Here is a 24,985-nt window from a genome sequence, read left to right on the forward strand (position 1 = left end):
AGTTGAAGAGTTTTGATACTATTAGAAAAGGAAACACAGCTGCAGTCAGACAAATGGATTTAACCCTAAAAGAGAAACATATTTCAGAAAAATCTATTTTGTAATGTTAAAAAAAACTATTTTCTTTCTAATGTTGAGTGTATTTGGTGGCATCCCTTTATTGTCTATGCTAAGTCAGGGGATAGTAACTATCTAGTGGGTGGTACAATTATATTTTACTATATTTAGCATGAAATTATGTAAAATAACTTTTAATCAAAAACTAGAATTAATAAGGTTAAATCCTCAGAGCCTCTATGTGGCTGGCAACAATTGATGACTGCTTAATTAGTTTGGTTTCAATTTTGCCACTCACATAATGGTTATAAGTTGACCATATAAGTCACTATAGGGGTAACTTTCTAAAAGGCTGCCTAAGTTCAGAGGGCAAGGTGGCACCTATTTCTGGCCTATTTTATAAAGTCTAGGGTCAACAATGGCTAGGTTGAAGACACAGAGATTTTCACCTACACAGAGCATGTATAAATGTTACCACATAAACAGTTCCAATAGATAAGCTTACTAACTTATTTCACAAGCTCCAATGTAACTGAGATTGCTCAGTAAAAAAGCTTGCATATATAAACACTTATGGAAAGTTGTAACAAAATTTTTTTATGGACCTCAGTATGGGGATTAGCCAGTTTTTGTTTTTAATCGCTCTGAAATCACCAAATTATATCAGGTTTCTTTTTGTATCTTTTCTTGTGTGTGTGTGTGTGTGTGTGTGTGTGTGTGTGTGTGTGTGTGTGAAACTTAATTGACTTCATAAGTAAAAACAATAATCCTTCTTTCAGTCAATATTTCAATATATATAAAGGTTAGAAAGTAATGTTACTTAGCTTCAAGATGTCGGCTGTAGACTGAAGAGCCCCTCCACAGCCGATATCATTGAGAACACTGACCACTTAACCCTACTTCCTGTTTTTATCTTTTAACCAATTTTAAATCCACAATAGGACATTACCTCCTATCCCATGACTTTCAAATTTCCTCTGGAATCTTTCATAAGGTACTTTGTCAAATGCCTTTTGAAAATACAGGTACACAATATCGACCAGCAACCCTTTATCCATCCTTATTCACCCTTTCAAAGAAATGTAGTAGATTGGCGAGGCAAGATTTCCCTTCACTAAATCCTGTTAGCTTTGTCTCATTAATTCATACTTATGTGTATGCTTTGCAATTTTGTTCTTTATAATAGTTTCTACCATTTTGCCCAGCACCGACATCAGGCTCACTGGTCTATAATTTCCCTGATCACCTATGGAACCCTTTTAAAAAGTTGGCATTACATCGGCCACCCTCCAGTCTTCTGGTACCATGCTTGATTTTAAAGATAAATTGCATATTACTAACAATAGCTCTGCAAGTTCATTTTTCAGTTCTATCAGTATTCATAACATAATATTAGCCATACTGGGTCAGACCAATGGTCCATCTAGCCCAGTATCCTCCTTGGCCAATCCAGGTCACAAGTACCTGGCAGAAACCCAGTTAATAGCAACATTCCATGCTACCAATCCCAGAAAACGCAGTGGCTTCCCCATGTCCATCTCAATAACAGACTATGGACTTTTCCTCCAGGAGTTTGTCCAAACCTATTTTAAACTCAGATACACTAACCGTTGTTACCACATCCTCCAGCAAAGAGTTTCGGAGCTTAACTATTCGTGGAGTGAAAAAAATATTTTCCTCCTATAAGTATGTCCATGTAACTTCCTTTTGTGTCCTCTAGTCTTGGTTCTTTTGGAATAAGTAAAAGATCAATTTACTTCTACTCATTCTACACCGCTTAGGATTTTGTAGACCTCAATCATATCTCCCTTTATCCATCTCTTTTCCAAGCTGAAGAGCCCTAACCTCTTTAGCCTTTCCTCATATGAGAGGAGTTCCATCCCCTTTATCATTTTGGTTGCTCTTCGTTGAACCTTTTCTAATTCTGCTATATCCTTTTTGAGATACAGCAACTAGAACTGAATGCAATCCCTTTCCTTATAATTCTTAGCATCCACCGTACACTGGGCAGAAGATTTCAGCGTATTGTCTACACTGACACCTAGATCTTTTTCTTGAGTGCTGACTCCTAAGGTGGACCCTAGAATTAGGTAACTATGGTTCTGATTATTCTTACCAATGTGCATCACATGTACCATCCAGTCCAGGCAATTTGCTACTCTTCAGTTTGTCAAATTACCCCATTACATCTTCCAGGTTTACAGAGATTTGCTTGTATCTGTGACTCATTAGCATTGAGTACCATTTCTGGCACTGATATTCTCTCCCACATCTTCCTTGTTGAAGCAAATAATTCATTTAATCTCTCTGCTGTGGATTTCTCTTCCCTGAGTGCCCTTTTTACCCCTCAGTCATCTAGCAGCCCAAATGATTTTTTTTGCCAGCTTCTTGTTTCTAATATACCTTTAAAAAAAATTCCTATGTGTTTTTTGCCTCCAATGTAATTTTCTTTTCAAAGTCTCTCTTTGCTTTTGTTATCAGCGCTTTGCATTTGACTTAGAATTCCTTATGCTGTTTCCTAATATTTTCAGTCAAATCCTTATTCCATTTTCTGAAGGATTTTCTTTTAGCTCTTAATAGCTTCCATCACCTCACTTTTTAACTATGCTGGCTGCCATGTGGCCTTCCTTTTTCCTGTTTTAATACAAGGAATATATCTGGTCTGGGTTTCCAGGATTGTATTTTTAAACAGCACTTAGGTGCTCCATGAGGTCTGCCATCTTCACACCAGGCAGACAAGTGACCAAGCAATCCTCACGTCCACCAGACACCCAGCTATCTACATGCCTAATAATCAAATTTCCAACTACAACAGCCATCCTAACCTTTCTGTCCTGGGAAGAAGCCCCTGGAGACACATCCTCAGTGCAAGAAGATATTGCATCCCCTGGAGGGCAGATCCTGGCTACAGGATCATTTCCTTCAGGATACCTTTCTCATGGGAGCAAAGAGGTTGCCAGTCTGGAGGTGGGACTTCTTTACTATGTCCCTGTAGGCCTCCTCTACAAACCTCTCTGTTTGCCTCAGCTCCTCCAAGTCTGTAATTCTAACCTCCAGAGATCAGACTCATTCCCTTAGTCTAGGAGCTCTTTTCACCGAGTACACACATACAGCTTCTCACCAAATAGGATGGCCCTTCCAAAATCCACCCACCAGGCTGTAAATCCCAACCCTTGTCTCCATAGTGAGTTCCCTGAGAATCCCCCCTCCCACTGCTTTAAAAAAGGGGCATTTTTCAGGAGGGACACACTATATTTTGTAACAGAATCTGGGTACTGAAATGCTGTTATAGAATTAGTTCTTAATGCAGTGTTCTTGGTTCCTAACTTTTGGTGCTCTATAGAATTGTTCCCTAAATGGCCAAAATGTAACTGTATAAAGTTATGAGTGGCAAGGACCTTTCTAGGGGCAGGACTTAAAGTTATATAGATAGTGGTGAAATTCAGCCACCATCCATACAATTTTAAGCATGTAAGTGAAAAGGATAAACAGCAGAAATTAAATGTATATCCATAGAAAGTTATATGGGCATAATCCAGTTGTTTCACTAACATGTTTAAAATGGTACATATATGTATAACGTTTTACAGATAACTTATGAAATAGTACCTAGATAAATTTAAAGACAACGTAAAGGCTTTCATTTTTACAGAAGCCTCTTCAAACTGAATGGTGTTTGAGGGGGATCTTGGTTATTAGGTAATATCAGCTCTGAATATGCCCTCCCCAACTTCTCTTCTCCTATCTTGATGATGAAATTCTTGTTTATTTATGCATCTCCCTTTCTCTTTTTAATTTCTCTCTTTTATAACTGATTTTATTATAAACTGCTTAGAAGGATAACTTTTAGGCAGTATATCAAATTTTTAATAAACTTGAAACTTATCTGTAAATGTATCTGTTTAGCGTCCCTCTTAAAATTTGCTTCATGTAAAAAGGTGTAAGTATAAATGATATTACAGAAAAAAATTGTGGGGCACTCATAAAATCAGTCACCAGACTGAAAATCACACCAATCATTGTCATTATGGTTCTCAAGTCAAATCATCAGTCTCGGTATTGTGGTTTGTTATTCAAAGTTATAGAATGCCTCTTGTCACCCTTTGTCCTTGAGACTTAACCCACCCCCTCATCATCTTTTGATTACAAAGCTATCTTTGAGATCCTCAAAGAGCAAGACATGAAATTAGGAAATCACTTTGATGCCATTATGAATCTAGAAGTATTTTCCTTTTAGTTTTCCAAAATGAACTTCACTATATATCACTCTGTTGGTTCAGTGGTATTCCACATCTCCATGTGTACAAAAAAATATCAATTTGATATTGCTCTGGCATAACTCCTTTTAGAACTCAAAGACTGCAAATTCAGTATCAAATCTCAGATCTCACTGTGCCAAAATATCACACCATTGCTGGAACAAATATCAGCAGACAGGACCAATGACCTCAAAGCAAAACAATTAAAGCAGAATAAGAAACCTGATATAATTTGGGATTTCTGGAGAAATTGCAAACACTGACATTCCCCATTAGTCAGAGCAGTATTAGTTCCCTAAGCAAAATAGCCTCATTTTGTATTCATATGAATATTCTATTAATGGTTTGTGCAGGGGCTGAACAGTCTGTACTAAACACCATACTTTTATTTTTTAAACTATGGCCCCAATAGTTGCAAGGCAACTATGAGAGGGAATAATTTAAAAAATATGATCTGTCTGGTCACAAACATTTGTTGAGAGCAAGGAGTGGGAACAGAATCTGGCTCTTCAAAACAGACCAGAGACTCTGGAAAAGGGTGATAAACTTTAATAAATGATGACTCAACAAGGTACCATGTTTCGGCACACGTGGTGCCTTCCTCAGGAGTCTGCACAAATACAAATAAAAGCATATCAATAAACAAGTAAAATGAATGTATAAATAAAAATAATGCATAAATAGAAAGTAAAAAAATAAAAAATAAAAACATACAGATGATCAATTAACATTGCAAATTGGGAAATGAAAATTAACCCAGCCACACCTTTCCTTATCATGGTCCTTCAGAGCAAATGTTAAAAGACACTCCTTAAGCATCAGTAAAGATGCTTAGAAGCAAATGAGGGCACTAGAGGCCATTAACACCAGATTAGCACCCGCATTTGCTAGTCAGAATGCACTGAACCGACAAGCACGTGAATCCATGAGCTCGCTGGCTCACAGTGCAATGAGCATGCAAGTGCATGCTGATGAGGTTATTCCCTATTCCTCCCCAATGCTCAACAGATAGCATGCCAAACAAGGGCGCTCTTTCCACTGTAACCCTACGCCAGCTCAAAGCTGGCGTAGAGTGTTTGGGGTACCCAACCCGCTGGAATATGTCAGACTGGTAGGGTTTCCTTACAGGCTAGGGACCCGGCACAGGTCATGGGAGCTGAAATAATATGGCTCCGGCCAGTCTGGGAATGATTCTTTTGGACCTGTGATTATGGGATATGGAGATTTTGGAAAAAAAAAAGGTTGCAGTTGATTTGAGTAAAACAACTTTGCAAGGAGAGACAGAGGCTGCATTAGACACCCGGCAGATCAGCAAAATGAAGGTTCTTATTACTTCCTCTTCTCCTCTTTACTGCCTGGCAACTGGTACTTCTTCCTCCTCCTCTCGTTCTCCCCCCTCTGGTGTTCTGGGCATGTGCCCAAGAGCTTTGCTTACCATACAACTCTTGAGTGCATGCACCAGACAACATCCTCCCCCTAACCTCTAAACAGCCCCCTAATGCTCAGCACTATGAGTGCATCTATATTTGCATCTCATTAGCATTGAGCATTAGGGAGTTGTTTTTCTGTGCTGTTCTGGCACTATTTCTCCAGCACTGTTCAGTACAGCTTCAGAGTTTTAAGCATCTATCTCTTACTTTTTCTGTTGTATACTGTGTAGTCAAGCCATAAGTCTCAGATATTGAAAGACTGGAAATATGTTCCACAAATCACCTCTGATTGCTCTTGTCACTTTGATAAATTAATAGCATTTTGACATACTTGCCATGGCTAGTGCTGTGTATTACAAATACTCTGCTCATTGACATAACCCTTTCTGCCAAACTGAGCAGGCCCATAAGAGACTGAAATTGGTTTAGGGTTGTCTTTTTTCCACCTTTGGGGACTCCCCTATCTTTCATAGTTTCTTCTGAGGCAGTTTGGAAACTTTTTTTTCCTAGACATCTAATTCAGTAGAACACCAAAGTTCTCTGTTATTCCCTCAAAAATGTTATGAGATTTTTGCATTTCACTACATCGTCTCCCACAAAAAAAAAGAATTGTCCATGTACTGGGAAATAGTTTTGCATCCTGATAGTTGCAGAAAAAGAATAGATAGGTTAGAGATACAGGGGCCAATATTCAGACCACAGGAGTTAGACTGGCTCACTCCCATGGTCGGCACTGAGCCCGGATATTCAATGTTTTTTTTCTATCAGGCATTTATTTATTAGATCTGCGTTACATGTATTCATTCATGCACTGGTTATAAGCCACTTAGATTATTGCAAAGTATTATTAATTGGCATTTGCGCTTCAGATTTGCAACTGTTACAAGTTGTTCAGAATAAGGCAGTTAAATTGGTTGAACATTGGCTTCAAGTTTCTCATAGAATTTCTATACAGTTCTAACAATTGTTCATAAGGTTCTGTATTCTTGTAATCCTCTTTATTTATTTTGTCTTATTATTCCTTATAATCCCAATAGATCTCTTTGGTCTTCTCAATATAACACTTTAGTTATACCATCTTTTAGGATTATTTGTCTTGATACCATTTTTAGTGTTATGAGTCCTACACATTGGAATACTTTGCCTTTATTTTTTAGATTAGAAGGAGTATTCCAAACATTTAAGATCATTTTGAAGACATTTTTATTTAGGGATTCGATTCTGGAGGTAGCTAGCTGTTTCTGGTGGTTCTCTGGGTAGCCTCGTGTGGCATGGAAGCAACGAAAAATCACTCTGCTTGCATTTAACTATACTTTGCCTTTAACTATGTTTCTCTTTACTGTTGAAAATTTCCTTTCTTGCTGATTTTGTATTGTTTTAATTATGTACACCACTAAGCATGATCCATGAAATAAGCAATATATCAAATATTGGTTAAACTTGGAAACTATTTACAGCTGGTGCAGCTACACAGGACACAAGGAAAGCTGGGACACCAAAATTGTGCTCCATCCATTGGTTTTCCTTGTAGTCATAATGCAAGTGGACAGGACCAAGAATGTTTGGTGGCGTGTTGCACAGGGCACGTTGGTGGCTTGTGACATTCCTGATATGTAATATATTTTTTCAGACAGCGAATAATTAAGTTCTGGAAATTGATGCTGGAGGATGCTGTTACAGTGGTTAATGTACCTGGGTTTAAAAAAAGGTTTGGACAAGTTCCTGGAGGAAAAGTCTATAGTCTGCTATTGAGGCAGACATGAGGAAAGCCACTGCTTGCCCTGGGTTTGGTAGCATTTATTCTTGCTACTATTTGGGATTCTGCCAGGTACTGTGGCCACTGTGGAAACAGGATACTGGGCTAGATGGACAATCAGTCTGACACAGTATGGTTATTTTGATGTTTTTATGATAGCCACCTACACAGTCATTCCCTGTCTTGACTTCAATATAGCAGATACAGGGCAATGATTATACAGATTCCTCATCATCTTAACCATCACTAAGGAATGGGATATTCTGAAATTTTTCAAGTAAACAGAGATCCAAATCAGTGGACTGCCACAAATGCTTCTCTTTTTTCTGCTATCCATCAAGCCCGCTCTCCATGCACTAAGATTGGATATGTATTCATTTCAGTAAATTCTTGCTGGAAGTTAGGAGTTCCTTTTCCTTCTTTGCTTTATTTCTCATGGTAAGAGCAAAGCCTCTGACAACAACAGCTTTACCAATGAAATATTGCCAGCAATGGCTAAATTGAGCAATAAACCTGAAAAAAGTGTGTACATAAAACAGGATCATCTAAAAATTCTGCTGATTGCAACGATAAGTCAAAGTTTATTGATGAAAAAATGTGCAGTGGGAGTAGAAGCTGATAGAAAAGACCTTTACATATGATTTGTTGGTTCAGTCACCATCAGATAAAATGGCTTTTGAGATTATTGAACTGTTCTCCATTTATGAGAGCAGATACCAAAACTCCATAATTATTTAGTGCTTTTCATATGAGGGAAATGGGATAGGTATTGGCATTACCCTGGATACCACTTGTACAGTTACTAAGGGTGAAGCCATTTATAGAACTGTAAAAGACAGGAGACAACTTGTTTCTGAGCCCTCACCTAAGCATTCCTTATAATTTATTACAGATGAGTTATAGAAATAAATCAAACACAGTGTATTCAGTATCACCATAATAAATTTGTTACTAGCTTTGCAGAAAAAAGCTGTTATCCTTCATCAGATCAATGCAAAGTGAGCTGGAGAGGATATTGGCTGAATATACAAATTCATTACCAGTTGCATTACATGGAGGGGCATAATCGAAAGGGGCGCACATGTTTCCTGAGGACGTCCTCGCAGGACGTCCCGGCGAAGGGGCGGGGAAACCCGAATTATCAAAACAAGATGGGCATCCATCTTTCATTTCAATAATACCATCGGGGATGACCAAATCGTGAAATTTAGGTCAATCTTAGATGGGCGTCCCCGATTTTTGCCGATAATGGAAACCGAGGACGCCCATTTCAGAAACGACCAAATCCAAGTTATTTGGTCATGGGAGGAGCCAGCATTCGTAGTGCACTGGTCCCCCTCACATGCCAGGACACCAACCGTGCACCCTAGAGGGCACTGCAGTGGACTTCACAAATTGCTCACAGGTGCATAGCTCCCTTACCTTGGGTGCTGAGCCCCCCCCCCCCCAAAAAAAAACCACTGCTCACAACTGTACAACACTACCATAGCCCTAAGGGGTGAAGGGGGGCATCTACATGTGGGTACAGTGGGTTTGTGGTGGGTTTTGGAGGGCTGACATTTACCACCACAACTGTAACAGGTAGGGGGGTATGGGCCTGGGTCTGTCTGCCTGAAGTGCACTGCACCCACTAAAACTGCTCCAGGGACCTGCATACTGCTGTCATGGAGCTGGGTATGACATTTGAGGCTAGCATAGAGGCTGGAAAAATATTTAAAAAGTTTTTTTTAAAGTGGGAGGGGGTTAGTGACTACTGGTGGAGGTCATCCCCAATTCCCTCCGGTGGTCATCTAGTCAGTTTGGGCACCTTTTTGAGGCTTGGTCGTAAGAAAAAATGGACCAAGTAAAGTCGCCCAAGTGCTCGTCAGGGACGCCCTTCTTTTTTCCATTATTGGTCGAAGATGCCCATGTGTTAGGCACGCCCCAGTCCTGCCTTTGCTATGCTTCCGACATGCCCTGTAAACTTTGGTCATCCCCGCAACGGAAAGCAGTTGAGGACGCCCAAGATCAGCTTTCGAATATGCCGATTCGGGCGACCATGGGAGAAGGACACCCATCTCCCGATTTGGGTTGAAAGATGGGCGCCCTTCTCTTTCGAAAATAAGCCTGATGGTGGTATTTATTCTCAAAGTTCAGGAGAGTTGTAAAGTGAATGGAAAGAGGAGAGAGAGATGGTTGCAGAAATGAGAGAAAATTGAGTGTGAAGATCAGTAAAATGTATAACTACATGAAGACAATGCCTTGTAATTGGTGAGAACAATATTTTCCCTATTAAATTGTGCAACCCTTTCTTGACCAGCAGGTAACTTTTAATAAAAAAAAAAGTGCAGTTTGCCTGCCTGGTAATTGGTGAGAACACTATTATCCCTATTAAATTGTGTAACCCTTTCTTGCCCAGTGAGTTATTTTCTAGTAAAATATTACAGTTTGTAGGGAGGTCAGGGCCAGCAAAAGCTTTCACCAGGAAGACATTGGCACAGATAATCTACTGTATATACTCAAGTATAATCCAAGATTTTATGGCCAGAATTTAAATACTCGAATCTGCTGGCATTCCCCCACTTTCCCCATCCCTGTGATGACCGGTATTATTTCCCTCTCTTCCTTGTGTTGTCCCTCCTTCATCGCCACCACTCACCTCCTCCTGAACAGAGACAGCTCCCTTCCAACACACCTGTAAGCCAATCCCCACCCTCAGGGCCTGCTTTTTGCTGGATGGTCTACTGGAAACTTGGTGTAGAAGCTGTTCTTGCACATGCCTGCCCCTTCTGTCTTCCTTATTGAAAAGGGCTACAGTGACTTCCAGTGGCAGTCTTGCAACATTGTTGCTACAGGTCACATCAGCCATTTTGGGACTGGAGCCACTAGACCACCAACTTCTTGGCCTCAGCTATTTACAGACAGAAGTAAAAAAAATAATTTTTAACAATAAAACATCTTTAGTAGGTTTCCTTATAAACACAATTCCCGATAGAGGTTCTTAATGGTTGTTTTACAGTTTTATTCTCTGCGGAGGCCCCTCTACCCAGAGGAAAGCTTTTCTGTAAGTCTCCTATCTGTTTTGTCAGGGCCCTTGGAGCCTTATTAGGTGTAAATACCTTTAGATGGGGCACTATTACTGGCTTTCTTTATTTTGTAGATCTTCAGGGATTCCCCTCTGCCCCCCCCCCCCCCTTCCTCAAGGCTTGTTCATCTAGCACTTCTCCTTTTTTACTTGGAAGTATGTAGCGGTGGACTAGTCACTCGTGGAAAGTACAGCAGCTTTATAGGTTCTGTAACTGCCCCCTAATCCTTTTCTCTTCAGGTGCTGTGTAATAGTGCAGTGGCCAGGGAAGCAGGAGCGAACAACAAAGAAACAAAGAAAACTCCCTTTGGCTAGGGATTTATACCACTTCAGTTTCCTTGTAAGAGGTGGCTCCTCCTACCTTTGTCAATCATTGGCAGGAGAGCAATCCTTTTGATCCAAACCTGTTAGGGTAAGAAAAAGGTCAAACTCCATTATCCTGATAGAGCCACTAGAGGTCTCTGCAGTTTTTTTTTTATTTATTCATTCATTTTCCACCTGCTGCCCTAGACTTAAATCAATTCCAAATGGTGAATAAGATTATTATATAACACTAAAAACATACATCAAGGAAACAAAGGTTTAAGAAATCATTATGAGCATGACCCTAATACCATATGATTGGTGTTCTATCATTTTCATGACATGTCATGGAGAACATGAGGAATCTGACAGAAGTGAGTTTTTCTTTTGGATCCATGCATATGTAAAATCCACAAAAGTGTATATAATTTCTGAAAAATAAACTCCACCAGTTCTGTGTAAAACAACATTTTACACAGATACCAACTATTTTTTAGCCTAATTTCTTACAGAGAAAATGGTCTTCTAAGACCATCACGTCTCTATATCTGTACCTCCCATAACTTACCCCAGTTGTGTCTTATCTTTCCTTAATTACTTTAGGGCCTCCTTACTAAAGTGTATTAGGATTTGCAGTTAACACGGCATAAAATGAGATGTTGCTGCACGATAGCTGAAAATCTAACCCAGCAATTAGTGGAGGCATTTATAGTATTTTTTTTTTTAATTTATTTATTTATATTTTTAATTACATCAAGAACATCTTGAATACAGATAAAGACGATTTAGTATCTTAAAACAAAGATTATCAAAACATAAATTTTAAGGAAATAAGAAAAAAGATCCATTACTCGTCTATAGTCCACAATTAGCAGGGGGTTTTCACAATTTTAAGGAAACCTGTAAGTTTTTTAGAAGCCAACTTCTAAAATCAAATCATGTTGGCCGGTATAAGCTGTCCAGACAATACAAACTATCTATGGGGTTGATGTTACTATTGTCCCTGGTAATGGCTGCAGTGGATCTCCCAACTTTACTTCTAAGAAGGAATTCAGTTGACTTGCCTCAAAAAATACATACTTAATTGAATTTATTTTTATCACACACTTGCAAGGAAAGTTCAGCCAAAATAATGCCCCAAGTTGCATTACTTTTGGTCTCAGTTTAAGAAATTCCTGCCTTTTTTTCTGCGTAGTTCTAGAGACATCCGGGTACATTCTGATTTTACAGTTAAGGAAACCTGGTCTTTTATTAAGAAAAAATTGCTTAAGTATCCAGTCTCTGTCCGGTTGAAGTATGAAAATCACTTTGAGTGTAGCAGTTGTCAGGCCCACATTGTCTCCCTCAATAATTTGAGTCAAATTTAAGTCCAAAGATTGAACATTTGCCTCCTCTTTTTGTAATAGTTCTTTCTTCCGAAACGGTTCTACATAGAAAATCTTTGAAATTGGTGGATGTGATTTTTCTGGAATTTTTAGAACTTCTGTTAAATACTGTTTGAAGGTTATCAATGGAGAAATGGCAATCTGCTTAGGAAAATTAATCAGTCTAAGAGCATTTGAACGTTGATAATTCTCTAGTATTTCCACTCTATTTTGAAGATACAAGTTTTCTTTAATTAAATTCAATAGTATTTTTTTTAATTCAGGACATGTGTATGTTCCCATTAGCACATGGTATCTCTTCAGAGTTAATGCAGGAGCACTTAGCACCTTCTTGGTGTTACATGTTCCCTCATTAGCTGTCCCTTATCCAGTTAGCATATGGTAGGTATAATGAGCTAGATGGCTAAAGCTTCTATACCTATTGCCCACCCATGTTATGCTCCCTGACAGAAAAAGTCTGAGGGGTCCTTTTACTAAGCTGCGGTAAAAGGGGGCCTTCGTTAGCATCAGTGCTTGTTGTTGACTCACACTGAGGCCCCCCTTTTACTGCAGAGTGTAAAAAGCTGCATGTGGTAAATAAATCACTTGTTATGTGAGCATTTGTTTTTGGGGGGGAGCACTTACCGCCACCCATTGAGGTGACAGTAAGAGCTCCTGTGCTAACCCAGCAGTAATTGCGTAATGTGAGGTGCTGCCCAATTGCTGCCAGGTAAGCACTGGTGCTACAAAAATAGCACTGGAAATGGCACAGGCAGGAGGTGTGAACTTCCGCCAGGCTCCTGCGGTAGCCCAGAGGTAGTTCTGGAATAGCGAGAAGTAAGTCTGCGTTGGGCTTAGTGACGCTTAGTAGAAGGGCCCCTTAGAAATTCCTTAATATGATAACAGGCAAACTACCGCAAAATGCCTCACTGCAATTGTGTCAGCCTGTTTTCACATATTAACCGCATGTTAAGAGCCAGATTCAATAAATGGCACCTAAAATTAGGTGGCATTAAGATCTGCACTAAGTGCCAATTTTATAAAAGTTGCTTATTGCTGAACAACGTTTATGGAATAGCGCTTAGCGTGGATTCCCACACACAACTTTGGGTATGAGGACTTACGCTTGTTGAAACCTGGTGTAAATGCTAGTGCTAAACATGCCAGGTCAGAGACTGTTTCATAGTCAAGTGAGCATAGGGATGCTGGGCTGTCTGGCTAAGAAGGTGGGGCTTGACAGTGAACAAGAGGTAAAGCCCTCTTAAAGGTCAGAACAGGGAGGCCCCGATACAGAAGTCCCAAGAGGAGAGAAGCCACCCTATAGTGTAAGGGCTCCTAGCTGATGGGTACGTTACCAGAACTTGGCTGAGGTAAGCCACTTTTGCTATTCGACTAATACTTGCAAATTGTATTTTGATGTGTGGCTCAACTGAGAACTTATGGCTGTGTGCAGAGAAGTCCCACCACCCACAGACTGTCTGGGCCTGCCGCCAGAGGTGCTGCTTAAGACTGTGCTTACTAAACCAGAGAGATTTGATGTTATGTTCCTGGGCTCAGTTAATAAACCAGTTATTTTCTTATTTACATTCCGTGTCTGGCTTTGGTCAATTTTGCAGGGCCACCCACAACTCTTGGCTGGGGTATCGCATTAGTATTCTATAATTTATGCAGGTAATTGTGCACTCTGCCTATGCTCTGCCCAAACTGTACCTACCTGCAAAGTAATGCCGTTGATTTAGGAATTTTGTATTCATTTGCGTACTTTGCATCTCTTTGTTTTGTATCCTGTGGTAGCATATATTACCATGTGTTCCAATCATATAACAAATGTTATTGCTATTTAATATGAAATAAAAGGGAAAATTACATGTGTTATTGCTGTAACACACCTTAATAATTATACTCTTAAATCTCCCATGTTTTTATTTGCATATCAGGGGATCATTAGATGTTCATATGCATTTATAATTTTTCTATGTGGTTAAAAAATAACTAAGAAGTTATATTGTCCTGTTGCATATTGAAAAGAATACTGTCTTTCTATTTCATTTTATAGTATTTTCAAAAGATGTGTGAAACAATCCTTGACAAATCAATTGCATTCATTTTATTTTATTAGGGTCTACCTGGCCCACCTGGTGAGAAGGGAGAAAACGGTGATGTTGGTCCAATGGTAAGTACTTTATGTTTAATTAGTAAAAGCAAATAGCTTTCAAAACTCTACATGTAACCATTTCAACATACCAAAAAACCAAAGAGCAGTGGAAATGATATAAAAATATTGTGTCTATATAAAAGCTTAAAAAAGCATATGGGGTCTTTTACAAAGATGTGCTAGCATTTTTAGCGCACGCTAAACGATAGGGATGCTCTGAGAAATATATGGGCATCTCTAGCATTTAGCACATGCATATTTAATGTATACGCTAAAAATGCTAGAGCGCCTTTGTACAAGGATCTCATAGAGAGCAATCCAAATAGAGTGGTGTATCATCTGAAATACAATTTTTCAAGGATTTGATCAAAAGCCCAATATGTTTTGACAGTTCTGCCTGCATCAGGGCTTAATGTGTAAACCACTTTATTTTGAGGAAAGACTAGGACTCTTTAGCATGGAAAAGAAATGGCTGAGGGGGTGTATGATTGAGGTCTACAAAATCCTTTCAAAAAGTACAAAACCAGAGGACACTCAATGAAATTACATGAAAATACTTTTAAAACAAATAGGAAGAAATGTTTTTCACTCAAAGAATAGTTAAGCTCTGGAACTCATTGTTGGAGGATGCGGTAACAGCGGTTAGCGTATCTTGGTTTTAAAATAGTTTGGAAAGTTTCTGGAGGAAAAGTCTAGAGTCCGCTTTCCAGACAGCCATGGGGAAACCACTGCTTGCCCTGGGATTGGTAGCATGGAATGTTGCTACTATTTGGGTTTCTGCTAGGGACTTGTGACCTGGATTGGCCACTGTTGGAAGCAGGATATTGGGCTAGATAGACCATTGGTCTGACCCAGTATGGCTATTCTTATATTCTTACGTTACAACACCCTCTGAAAAAAGGCATACCATAAGATTGACTAGTCAGAAAACTAATAACGCAAAGTCAAATCAAAAAATAAAGAAAGAAATAAAGGTTAGAAATAAGGCAAAAAATCATTTAAAAATTATGCACAGTGAAGGCGGATTCACCTAATGCATCCTCAGTAGCGCTTGAAGGTAAGACGCACTAGAATACTTGTTTGTATGGGAACTGCAAGGGAATACTGGACTCACCTCCTGCAGTTGCCACAGAACCTTTGCCTGTTAGCCTGTCTTAAGTGCTAAATCCTAGCACTCTTTAGTAAACCCCTTAGTTTTTCTCTTTTTTTAATGTTGAAAAACTTCTTGTGATGACATTTTTTCTTTGTGATATTAGTTCTTCTGGTTTAAGATATTGGCAAAACTGTTTTGGGGACTGGTAGCACTAATGTTACTTTCAAATGACAGAAACATAGAAACATTGAAAAATGTAGGCAGATGAAGACCAGAAGGCCTATCCAGTCTGCCCATCCATGCTATCTATTCTCCCTATCACTGCCTTTGAGATACTATCAGGCTTATTTTTGAAAGAGTAGGGCGCCCATATTTCGACACAAATCGCAAGATGGGCGTCCTTCTCACAGGGTTGCCCAAATCGGCATAATCGAAAGCTGATTTTGGGCACCGTCAACTGCTTTCTGTCACGGGGATGACCAAAGTTCACGGGGGCGTGTCGGAGGCATAGCGAAGGCGGGACTAGGGCGTGCTTAACACATGGGTGTCCTCGGACAATAATGGAAAAAAGAAGGGTGTCCCTGAAGAACACTTAGACGACTTTACTTGGTCCTTTTTTTTTTTTACGACCAAGCCACAAAACTGTGCTCTAAATGACCAGATGACCACTGGATGGAATCGGAGATGACCTCCCCTTACTCCCCCAGTGATCACTACCCACATCCCACCCTAAAAAAAAAATTAAAGTATTTTTTCCAGCCTCTATGTCAGACTCTGATATCATACCCAGCTCCATGACAGCAGTGTGCAGGTCCCTGGAGCAGTTTTAGTGGGTACTGCAGTGCACTTCAGGCAGGCAGGCAGACCCAGGCCCATCCCCACCCTACCTGTTATACTTGTGGTGGTAAATGTGAGCCCTCCAAAACCCACCACAAACCCACTGTACCCACATCTAGGTGCCCCCCTTTACCCGTAAGGGCTATAGTAGTGGTGAACAGTTGTGGGGAGTGGGTTGGGGGGGTGTTGGGGGGCTCAGCACACAAGGTAAGGGAGCTATGCACCTGGGAGCTTTTAATGAAGTCCACTGCAGTGCCCCCTAGGCTGTTCAGTTGGTGTCCTGGCATGTGAGGGGGACCAGTGCAATACGAATGCTGGCTCCTCTCACGACCAAATGTCTTGGATTTGGTCATTTCTGAGATGGGTGTCCTCGGTTTCCATTATCGCTGAAAATCGGGGATGACCATCTCTAGGAACGACCGTCTCTAAGGTCGACCTAAATGTTGAGATTTGGGCGTCCCCGACCGTATTGTCGAAATGAAAGATGGATGCCCATCTTGTTTCGATAATACGGGTTTCCCCACCCCTTCGTGGGGACATCCTGCGAGGACGTTCTCAGGAAAACTTGGCCGCCTCGTTTGATTATGCCCCTCCAAGTACTTCTCCCAAGCTCTCTTGAATTCAGATATTGTTTTCGTCTTCACTGGGAGGCTGTAACACAAATTCACCACCCTTTCCATGAAGAAGTATTTCCCCAGGTTACTTCTGAGTCTATCTCTTTTCACTATCATCCAATTCACCCTCATATCAGAGCTCCCTTTCAACTGAAAGAGACTCACCTCCTCTGAATTTATGCCACATAGTTATTTAAATGTCTCTATCATTATCCCACCTTTCTTCCAAAGAATACATATTGAGATCTTTAAGTCTGTCCTATACGCTTTATGATGAAGACCACTGGCCATTTTAGTAGATGCTATCTGGATTGACTCCACCCTGTTTATATCTTTCTGAAGGTGCGGTCTCCAAAGTCTTATACAGATCCATCATCACCTCCTTTTTTCCTACTGGCCATTCCTCTCCCTATGCACCCAAACATTCTTGTAGCTTTCACTGTTGCCTTCTCTACCAGTGTGGAAACCTTAAGATCATCACATATGATCACACCCAAGACCTGCTCCTCTTTCGTGCACAAAAGTTCTTCACCCTATAAACTGTACTTTCCCTTAGGTTTTTGCAGCCCATTGCATGACCCTGCATTTTTAGCTTTAAGTATTAGCTGCCAAAATCCAACCATTCCTTTAACTTCACTAAGAGCTTTCTCTTGTTATTCACACCATCAGGGGTATCTACCCTATTGCAGTGGAGGAGTGACCTAGTGGTTAGGGTGGTGGACTTTGGTCCTGGGGAACTGAGGAACTGAGTTCAATTCCTGGCACAGGCAGCTGCCTGTGACTCTGGGCAAGTCACTTAACCCTCCATTGCCCGCCGCATTGAGCCTGCCATGAGTGGGAAAGCACGGGGTACAAATGTAATAAAATCAAATCTTGGTATCATCCACAAAGAGGCAAACCTTACCAGACAGACCTTCAGCAATATAACTTATAAAAATGTTAAAAAGAACCGGCCCAAGAACCAGACCTTGCAACACACCACTGGTGACATCCGTTTCCTCAGAATGAGTTCTATTTACCACTACCCTCTGTCACATTCCACTCAACCAGTTCCTAACCCAGTCAGTCACGTTAGGCCCATGCCAAGGGCACTCAGTTTATTTATTAGTGATCTATGTGGAACCATGTCAAAGGCTTTTTGCTAAAATCTAAATACACCACATCAAGCACTCTCCCTCGATCCAACTTCTTGGTCTCTCTGACAAGACCTGCATCTAGTGAAACATGTTACCTCAAATCCTATAATCCATTGGATTCCAAACACTTTACTATTCTCTGTTTTAAATGTGTTTCCATTAATTTACTTACCACAGAAGTCAGATTTACTGGCCTGTAGTTCCCAACCTCCTTCTTCCACTTTTGTGGAAAGGGACCACATCTGCTCTTCTCCAGTCCTCTGATATCACTCCTGACTCTAGAGAAGCAGAGCCATTAGAACTTCCCCAAATTCCTTCAGTACCCTCAGTATTCCTTCTAGCCCCATCTGATTTGATACAGAATACAATATATATAAGAATGTTCCTGTAGGGTAATCATATTTTTGGCGGTGGCATATTTTTCAATATTTGGACACTTTTAGACATTTTCTATTTTTTGAATTAATTTTTCAGCCTTTTTTTTTAACCTTATTTCTTTATAGGGGCTCTTTTACCAAACGGTGGTAAAAGGGGCCAGTGGTGGCTTTGGTGCATGGGTATGCCTTTTGCCGAGGCCACCATCGCTAGTAAAAGGCTTTTTTTTTTTTTAAAGGAAATGGCTGTGTGGTAAGTTAAACACTTACTATGTGGTCATTTCCTGGGGGATGCCCTTACTGCCTCCTATTTAGTAGGCAGTAGGGGATCCGGTGGTAGCCCGGTGGTAACTGGGCAGTGATTACTGCAAGGCATGCCCCCTACACTAGAAAATACAAAAGTATTTTCTACCACCCTAATTGCTGTGCACCGGAAGTCAGAACTATCCTTGAACTCCTATGCAAGCCCAGCAGTTGGGACCAATTTGGTGCATAGTAAAGTAGCGGTACAGCTACCGCCATTTCATAAAAGAGCCCCAAAGTATGCTCTTTTTTAGGCTATGTTAGTCTGAAGGTTCAAGATGGAGTGGTTTAAATATTAGCCCCTGATGCAGATAGTATTGCTGAAACATGTTGGGCTTTTAATGAAATCCTTTAAAGATTATATTTCAGAGAGTATACCACCCTATTTGGATTGTTTTTTAAAAACTTTTTTTAAAGAATTTTTATATTAATATAATAATTTAATATAGTACCAACTGCTCTTTGGTTTTAGGGTTTGTGTAATTGTGGTTTGAAATCACCTTTTTTTGGACTTTTTGGATATTGCCATTTCAACATATTACAGACATTAGTCTGCTACTTTAAATAATATACTTTTCTACAAAGGCCCATTTTAGGCATACCACAGAAATTAGAATTGAGTCAGCCAGAACAAGACATATAAAATTCTGGAAGTATTTTAGAAAAGGGTCTACTATTTTAGAGGGTCTTTTCTAAAATGCATGCAGTGGGTGTAGCCATTTTCCAAGGATACACAATAAAATATTATGCCTGTACGTTGCCATGTTTCTTCTGTTCAAGTGCCAACATTCAATATGTAAGGTGGTAATTTGCAACTTACACATCTAAGTGGTGGCACTTTTTGTCTGTCATTTTGCAAAACTATATGTATACATGCCCTTACTTAATAATCAAAGCCACAAGCCTTATTTATTTTCTGTTTGAAGGGGTAGATAGACAATGGGGGATTAAGGGGGAGAACTACTTGAATCCCTTCTCTAAAGGATTGCCCCAAATGAAAACATTATAGAAACCTACACACAGAAGGGATCAGCTGAAATATTGGGCCATACGTGTGCATTCTCTTGATGAAATGGAGAATACACATGTAGAATTTTGACATGCCCAAACCATGCCCACAACACACCCCCTTGATATTTATATGTGGTGAGAATTGACACTTGTAATAATTTCAGAAAGTGGATATTTACATGCATATGAAATATACGCATGTAAATGCTGGTATCTGCAAATAGGGCTTCTATAATAATAGCCATAATGTATGATATCACAATTTATCAATAGTTAATATTCAAATGATACTTATTATTGTTATCACAAGTTATCAATAGTATATTAATGCTCAAATGATACTTATTATTGGTTTCATTTTCTTTCTTAAACAGGGTCCACCTGGTCCTCCAGGACCAAGAGGTCCTCAAGGTCCTAATGGAGCTGATGTGAGAATCTCATATTACTTTTTCATACAATATGTGTTTTGTCAAATAGAAGTGAAAAAGGTACAAAATCCTAAGCCAATGTGTTCTTTTTGTAGGGCCCACAAGGTTCTCCAGGTCCAGTTGGCACTGTTGGCCATGTGGGTGACAAGGTAAGATGGCATATATTATTAAAATCTACATTTGAGTCATGTAGTAAAATGCTGTTCAGTTCTGCTATATTTACTGTCTGTCATTCAAGTTTATTACAAAATATGTTACAGTTAAAAAAAAAAAAAAAGCAATACAGTAAAAGGTAACTTTCAGGGAATTTGCCTGTGAAAACTTAGCATTGCAAAATTGCTTTACTCCTGTTCTTTCTAGTGCCAGGAGGAAGTAGGCATGCTGTCCATAATGCACAGACTTTTTCCAACAGAGGAGAAGGAGTGGATTCAGGACTGTCCTGGGCAATGTTTATGTGGAAAACTTTTTTTTTAAACTCTCCTCAGGTATTTCTGACTGTCTTAGATTCTTCTGTTTAAAAGCAAGCCACAAATTTTTAAAGGGGTAGACCTTAAGATGTTTCATTTTGAAAATGAGCTTGCAGGAGAACTGAAAATTGTTATATTAGTGATAAAACATAGTAACATAGTAGATGACGGCAGAAAAAGACCTGCACGGTTCATCCAGTCTGCCCAACAAGATAACTCATATTTGCTGCTTTTTGTGTATACCCTACTTTGATTTGTACCTGTGCTCTTCAGGGCACAGACCGTATAAGTCTGCCCAGCACTATCCCCGCCTCCCAACCACCCGCCCCTCCTCCCAACCACCGGCTCCGGCACAGACCGCACAAGTCTGCCCAGCACCATCCCCACCTCCCAACCACCAGCCCCGCCTCCCAACCCCGGCTCCGGCACAGACCGTACAAGTCTGACCAGCACTATCCCCGCCTCCCAACCACCAGTCCCGCTGCCCACCACCGGCCCTGGCACAGACTGTACAAGTCTGTCCAGCACTATCCCCGCCTCCCAACCACCAGCCCCGCTTCCCGATCCTGACTAAGCTCCTGAGGATCCATTCCTTCGGCACAGGATTCCTTTATGCTTATCCCACGCATGTTTGAATTCCGTTACCGTTTTCATTTCCACCACCTCCCGTGGGAGGGCATTCCAAGCATCCACTACTCTCTCCGTGAAAAAATACTTCCTGACATTTTTCTTGAGTCTGCCCCCCTTCCCATCTCCGGAAAAGGTTCGTTTGCGGATTAATACCTTTCAAATATTTGAACGTCTGTATCATATCACCCCTGTTTCTCCTTTCCTCCAGAGTATACATGTTTAGTTCAGCAAGTCTCTCCTCATACGTCTTGTAACGCAAATCCCATACCATTCTCGTAGCTTTTCTTTGCACTGCTTCAATTCTTTAATAAATGTCTAAGAGGAAGAGTAACTAGAATGAGCAAAAAGCCTGTTGCTTATCAATCTGCAATTCTTAAATGTCTTGCATAACTATTGTAATTAGTGCCCTCCTTTTTACATTTATTGCAATGCATAATTATAACACATAAAGTTATATTTGACTATAAAACATGTTGAAATAGCCACTCTTATCTTTCAAAATAAGAGGTCATTTGAATTAAATACTTAACAGCTAGTTATTAATGTATGCTACTTCATTAGCATACAATAACACCATTTACGTATGTGAAGTGTATTTTTTCTAGCAAAAAAGGTGCCAGTATGTAAATGCCAGGCCACCCTTCAGGGGGTGGAGTGATCACTGAAAGACCCACCCCACAATTGCCAGGCCCCCTGTAACCAATCACAGAATCTATGACAAGGCAGAATTTCTGTGTGGAGCCTGAGCTCTTTCATTAAAACTTGGGAATCATGGGTCAATTTTAGCAGGCATTAGAAAATGTCCCGATACACCCCCAAGTACCCCCTCAAAAAAAGTCCTGCATATGTTGTTTTAGTAGAGGTCCCATTTTAAGCAGTGGAATCTAGTTGCTAGTAACATGCGTTAATGGTGCTAGAGAATGCTGTAATGGTGGAGCACGTTAATAACTCTAGCTATAAATATATTTGAGCTGATGTCACAATATATTGAGCTATATAGACCATGATGTGAAACACAATAGAAATGCAGTATTGAGGAAAATTATAGTACACTTTAAGTTCAAAGTCATATTCAAACATAAGTCACGAGTTAATTTAAGTAAAATGCAGTTAATACTTCATGATTTCATAATTCACCACTATGAGGTTATGCATTCTATTGTTAACCACCATCATTTACTTTAAGCTAATATGACAGACAATAAGATTTATTTAAAAATATGAAATGAAAATGTGACCCACTGAGGCAAAAAGTAGCAAAAGTGGGATATATGATATATATATACCACAAGACAGAGGGATATCGACTGCATAATCCTGCAAAATTTCAGCCTCAGGTATGGACTAATTAGGTCTTTCAAAAGTGAGAAAAGTTTATCAGTAAAAAGGTAATATATCTCAGAAACCACATACTCCACTTTAGGTACCATCAGTTTTGAGGCTGTAGAACATAAAAAACACCAAAGTTGTGAAAAAAATTGCATTAGTCCCATTCTATTGACCCTATAGTACACAAAACGTTCAAAAATGAAAGTTTTCCCTCCAAATTATTATTCATTTTGCCGTTATTTGAACCCCACTTTTGGTACCTTTTTGCTCAATGGGTCATAAATAAATGTAATAATATCTTCAGTTTGCTTTGCTGTGACTCAGAACACTAAATTTATCCTGTAACAAATACCATGTCTGCTCTAATTTCCTGACTTCAGTAATCTGCATGAGATTTTTAATTTAATATTAATCCTCGAACATTTCTTTCAAGCGGCTGTTCCTGCAGTAGTAGGCTATACACTAAGATAATCGCCCGCAACATGAATGTTTTGAGCTGGAGGCAATGTACCTAGCATTATCTTGAGCAATCTCCATAGTTAGAGCCTGTTTACAAGGGATCACTGCTTCTAGGAGATTGAATTTTACAAAGAAAGGAATGGAAATGTTTTGCTTCCATTGAGAATTCCCAATGTGCATTGCGTAAAATGGGAACTGTTAACAACCCAGAGGGCAGGCTTGTAATTTCCAGCTGTTAACTCATGTTACTAACATGCAGGGTACTTTTGTAACAGGGTGCCCAGGCTATCAAGGCACATAGATGCATATGTTGTACCTGTTTCGTGCTGCATTTATAAAACTACCCGAGTGGAAGCAGATGCACACATTTACAGCTGTTCCAAGGCAGGTGCAATTGTGTGAATGTATGTGCTGAAAAAAAATAGTTGCAAAAGCATGCCGTTTGCAAATAAGTATGCTCACAATGTACTCGGCTTCAGATATAACTCTACACTCACACTCTTAATAGTCTAGTATAATACCCTTTATAGGATCCTCAGATCCGCGCATCTACCCCTATTATGGCTAGAAATGAGCCAAGCATATCTTGGGAGTAGTGACATAATCCTCATCGATCCTCTTTTTCAATTTTTTCAAAAGCATTTTTTATATATAACTTTTTTCAATATTTTAATTATTAAGCGTTTACTTAGTTTTTTTTTTTTGTAACTCAGTTACTCATTCACTTCGATCACATAACGGAGACCTGGTTTAGACCGACATGGTGCCATGTTTCGTGATAAACGCTGTATCAAGGTAGTCTCCTAGAAAATCAAGCAATAAAGCAGGAAGGTTACCTGCAAATGCATTGAAGAGTTCCAAAGTAAAGGTTCAAGATGAAAAACAAACCAGACCTATAACTTTATGGCGGATTTCTTCAAAAAGATGGCCGCCACTTACTACATTGAGCTTCTTATACAATGTAATCCTGACGTCACTCCAACTTCCGGACTGAAGCAGCTGATCAGAGGCAGGGGAGACGCTTTAAATCAATGTCATCCACTCGATTTCGCGATTTAAACCATGAGGTTCAACGGTATTAAGAGAGTATATCCAAAACTGTTCTCTATAATTAAGAAGTTTCTCATAGTCACCACCCCCCCACCCTTCTTTAATTAAATCAATAATTCTCCATTTTAAATCTGTAATATTATGTTGGTGTTCAATCCAGTGTTGTACTAACGGAGCTTCCAATTTGCTAGTCGCAATTCTAGATTTATGTTCCGTTAGACGTATTTTCACTGATCTCATACTGCGCCCCACATATACTTTTTTGCAGGGACATTGGATGATGTAAACTACCATTTTTGTATTACAGTCCGAGTTGTCAATAGATTTTATAACACAATTCGTATTAGGGTCCTGCTAAATAGTAGTAGTAGTAGTATCTCTTAATATGGAAGCCATTTAACATTTGGATATATTTTTTAAGCCTGTAAAGTCCAAAATACAGTATGTCTTGATAAATGGGAGATATGTTAAACCAGAACACAGTATTGTATTAGTTTTGGTCAAGAATTACATTATGGGGATTTATTCAAAGTAGTCAGTTGTCTTGACTTTTCTCATATTTATCTTCTCAACAGTTACTGTGTTTTGGCTTTTCAGGGCAGATTAGGCCACCTGTTAGTGACCAGATGCTCTTGGGGAGGAAAGATGACACCAGGTTAAAGCTGGCTTTATTTTTCAGTGAATAACATAGCTTGTGAAGTCAAACACATGTGCTGTATTATTCATTTTTCATAATAATGAACTGTTTTGCATGCATTTGCATGCTTTATATCTCAATATTATTTAACATGTGCTGCAATAAGAGTAAATAATGTACAATTATGTAATTTAGGGGTCATTCTACTAAGCTGCGGCAAAAAGTGGCC

General features: G+C 39.6%; 1 protein-coding gene across 2 annotated transcripts in view; it reads left to right on the forward strand.

Annotated features, from left to right (window-relative positions):
* Positions 1 to 24,985, forward strand: part of COL11A1 (collagen type XI alpha 1 chain) — a 700,769-nt gene that overhangs the window by 532,740 nt on the left and 143,044 nt on the right. For both annotated transcript variants that reach the window (XM_030205574.1, XM_030205575.1), the window contains 3 exons: positions 14,353 to 14,406; positions 20,131 to 20,184; positions 20,280 to 20,333. In XM_030205574.1, the coding sequence (XP_030061434.1) occupies positions 14,353 to 14,406; positions 20,131 to 20,184; positions 20,280 to 20,333 (162 nt within the window). The remainder of the gene's footprint in view (positions 1 to 14,352; positions 14,407 to 20,130; positions 20,185 to 20,279; positions 20,334 to 24,985) is intronic.

Source organism: Microcaecilia unicolor, chromosome 6 (genome assembly GCF_901765095.1).
Source record: "Microcaecilia unicolor chromosome 6, aMicUni1.1, whole genome shotgun sequence".
NCBI classification, from domain to species: domain Eukaryota; kingdom Metazoa; phylum Chordata; class Amphibia; order Gymnophiona; family Siphonopidae; genus Microcaecilia; species Microcaecilia unicolor.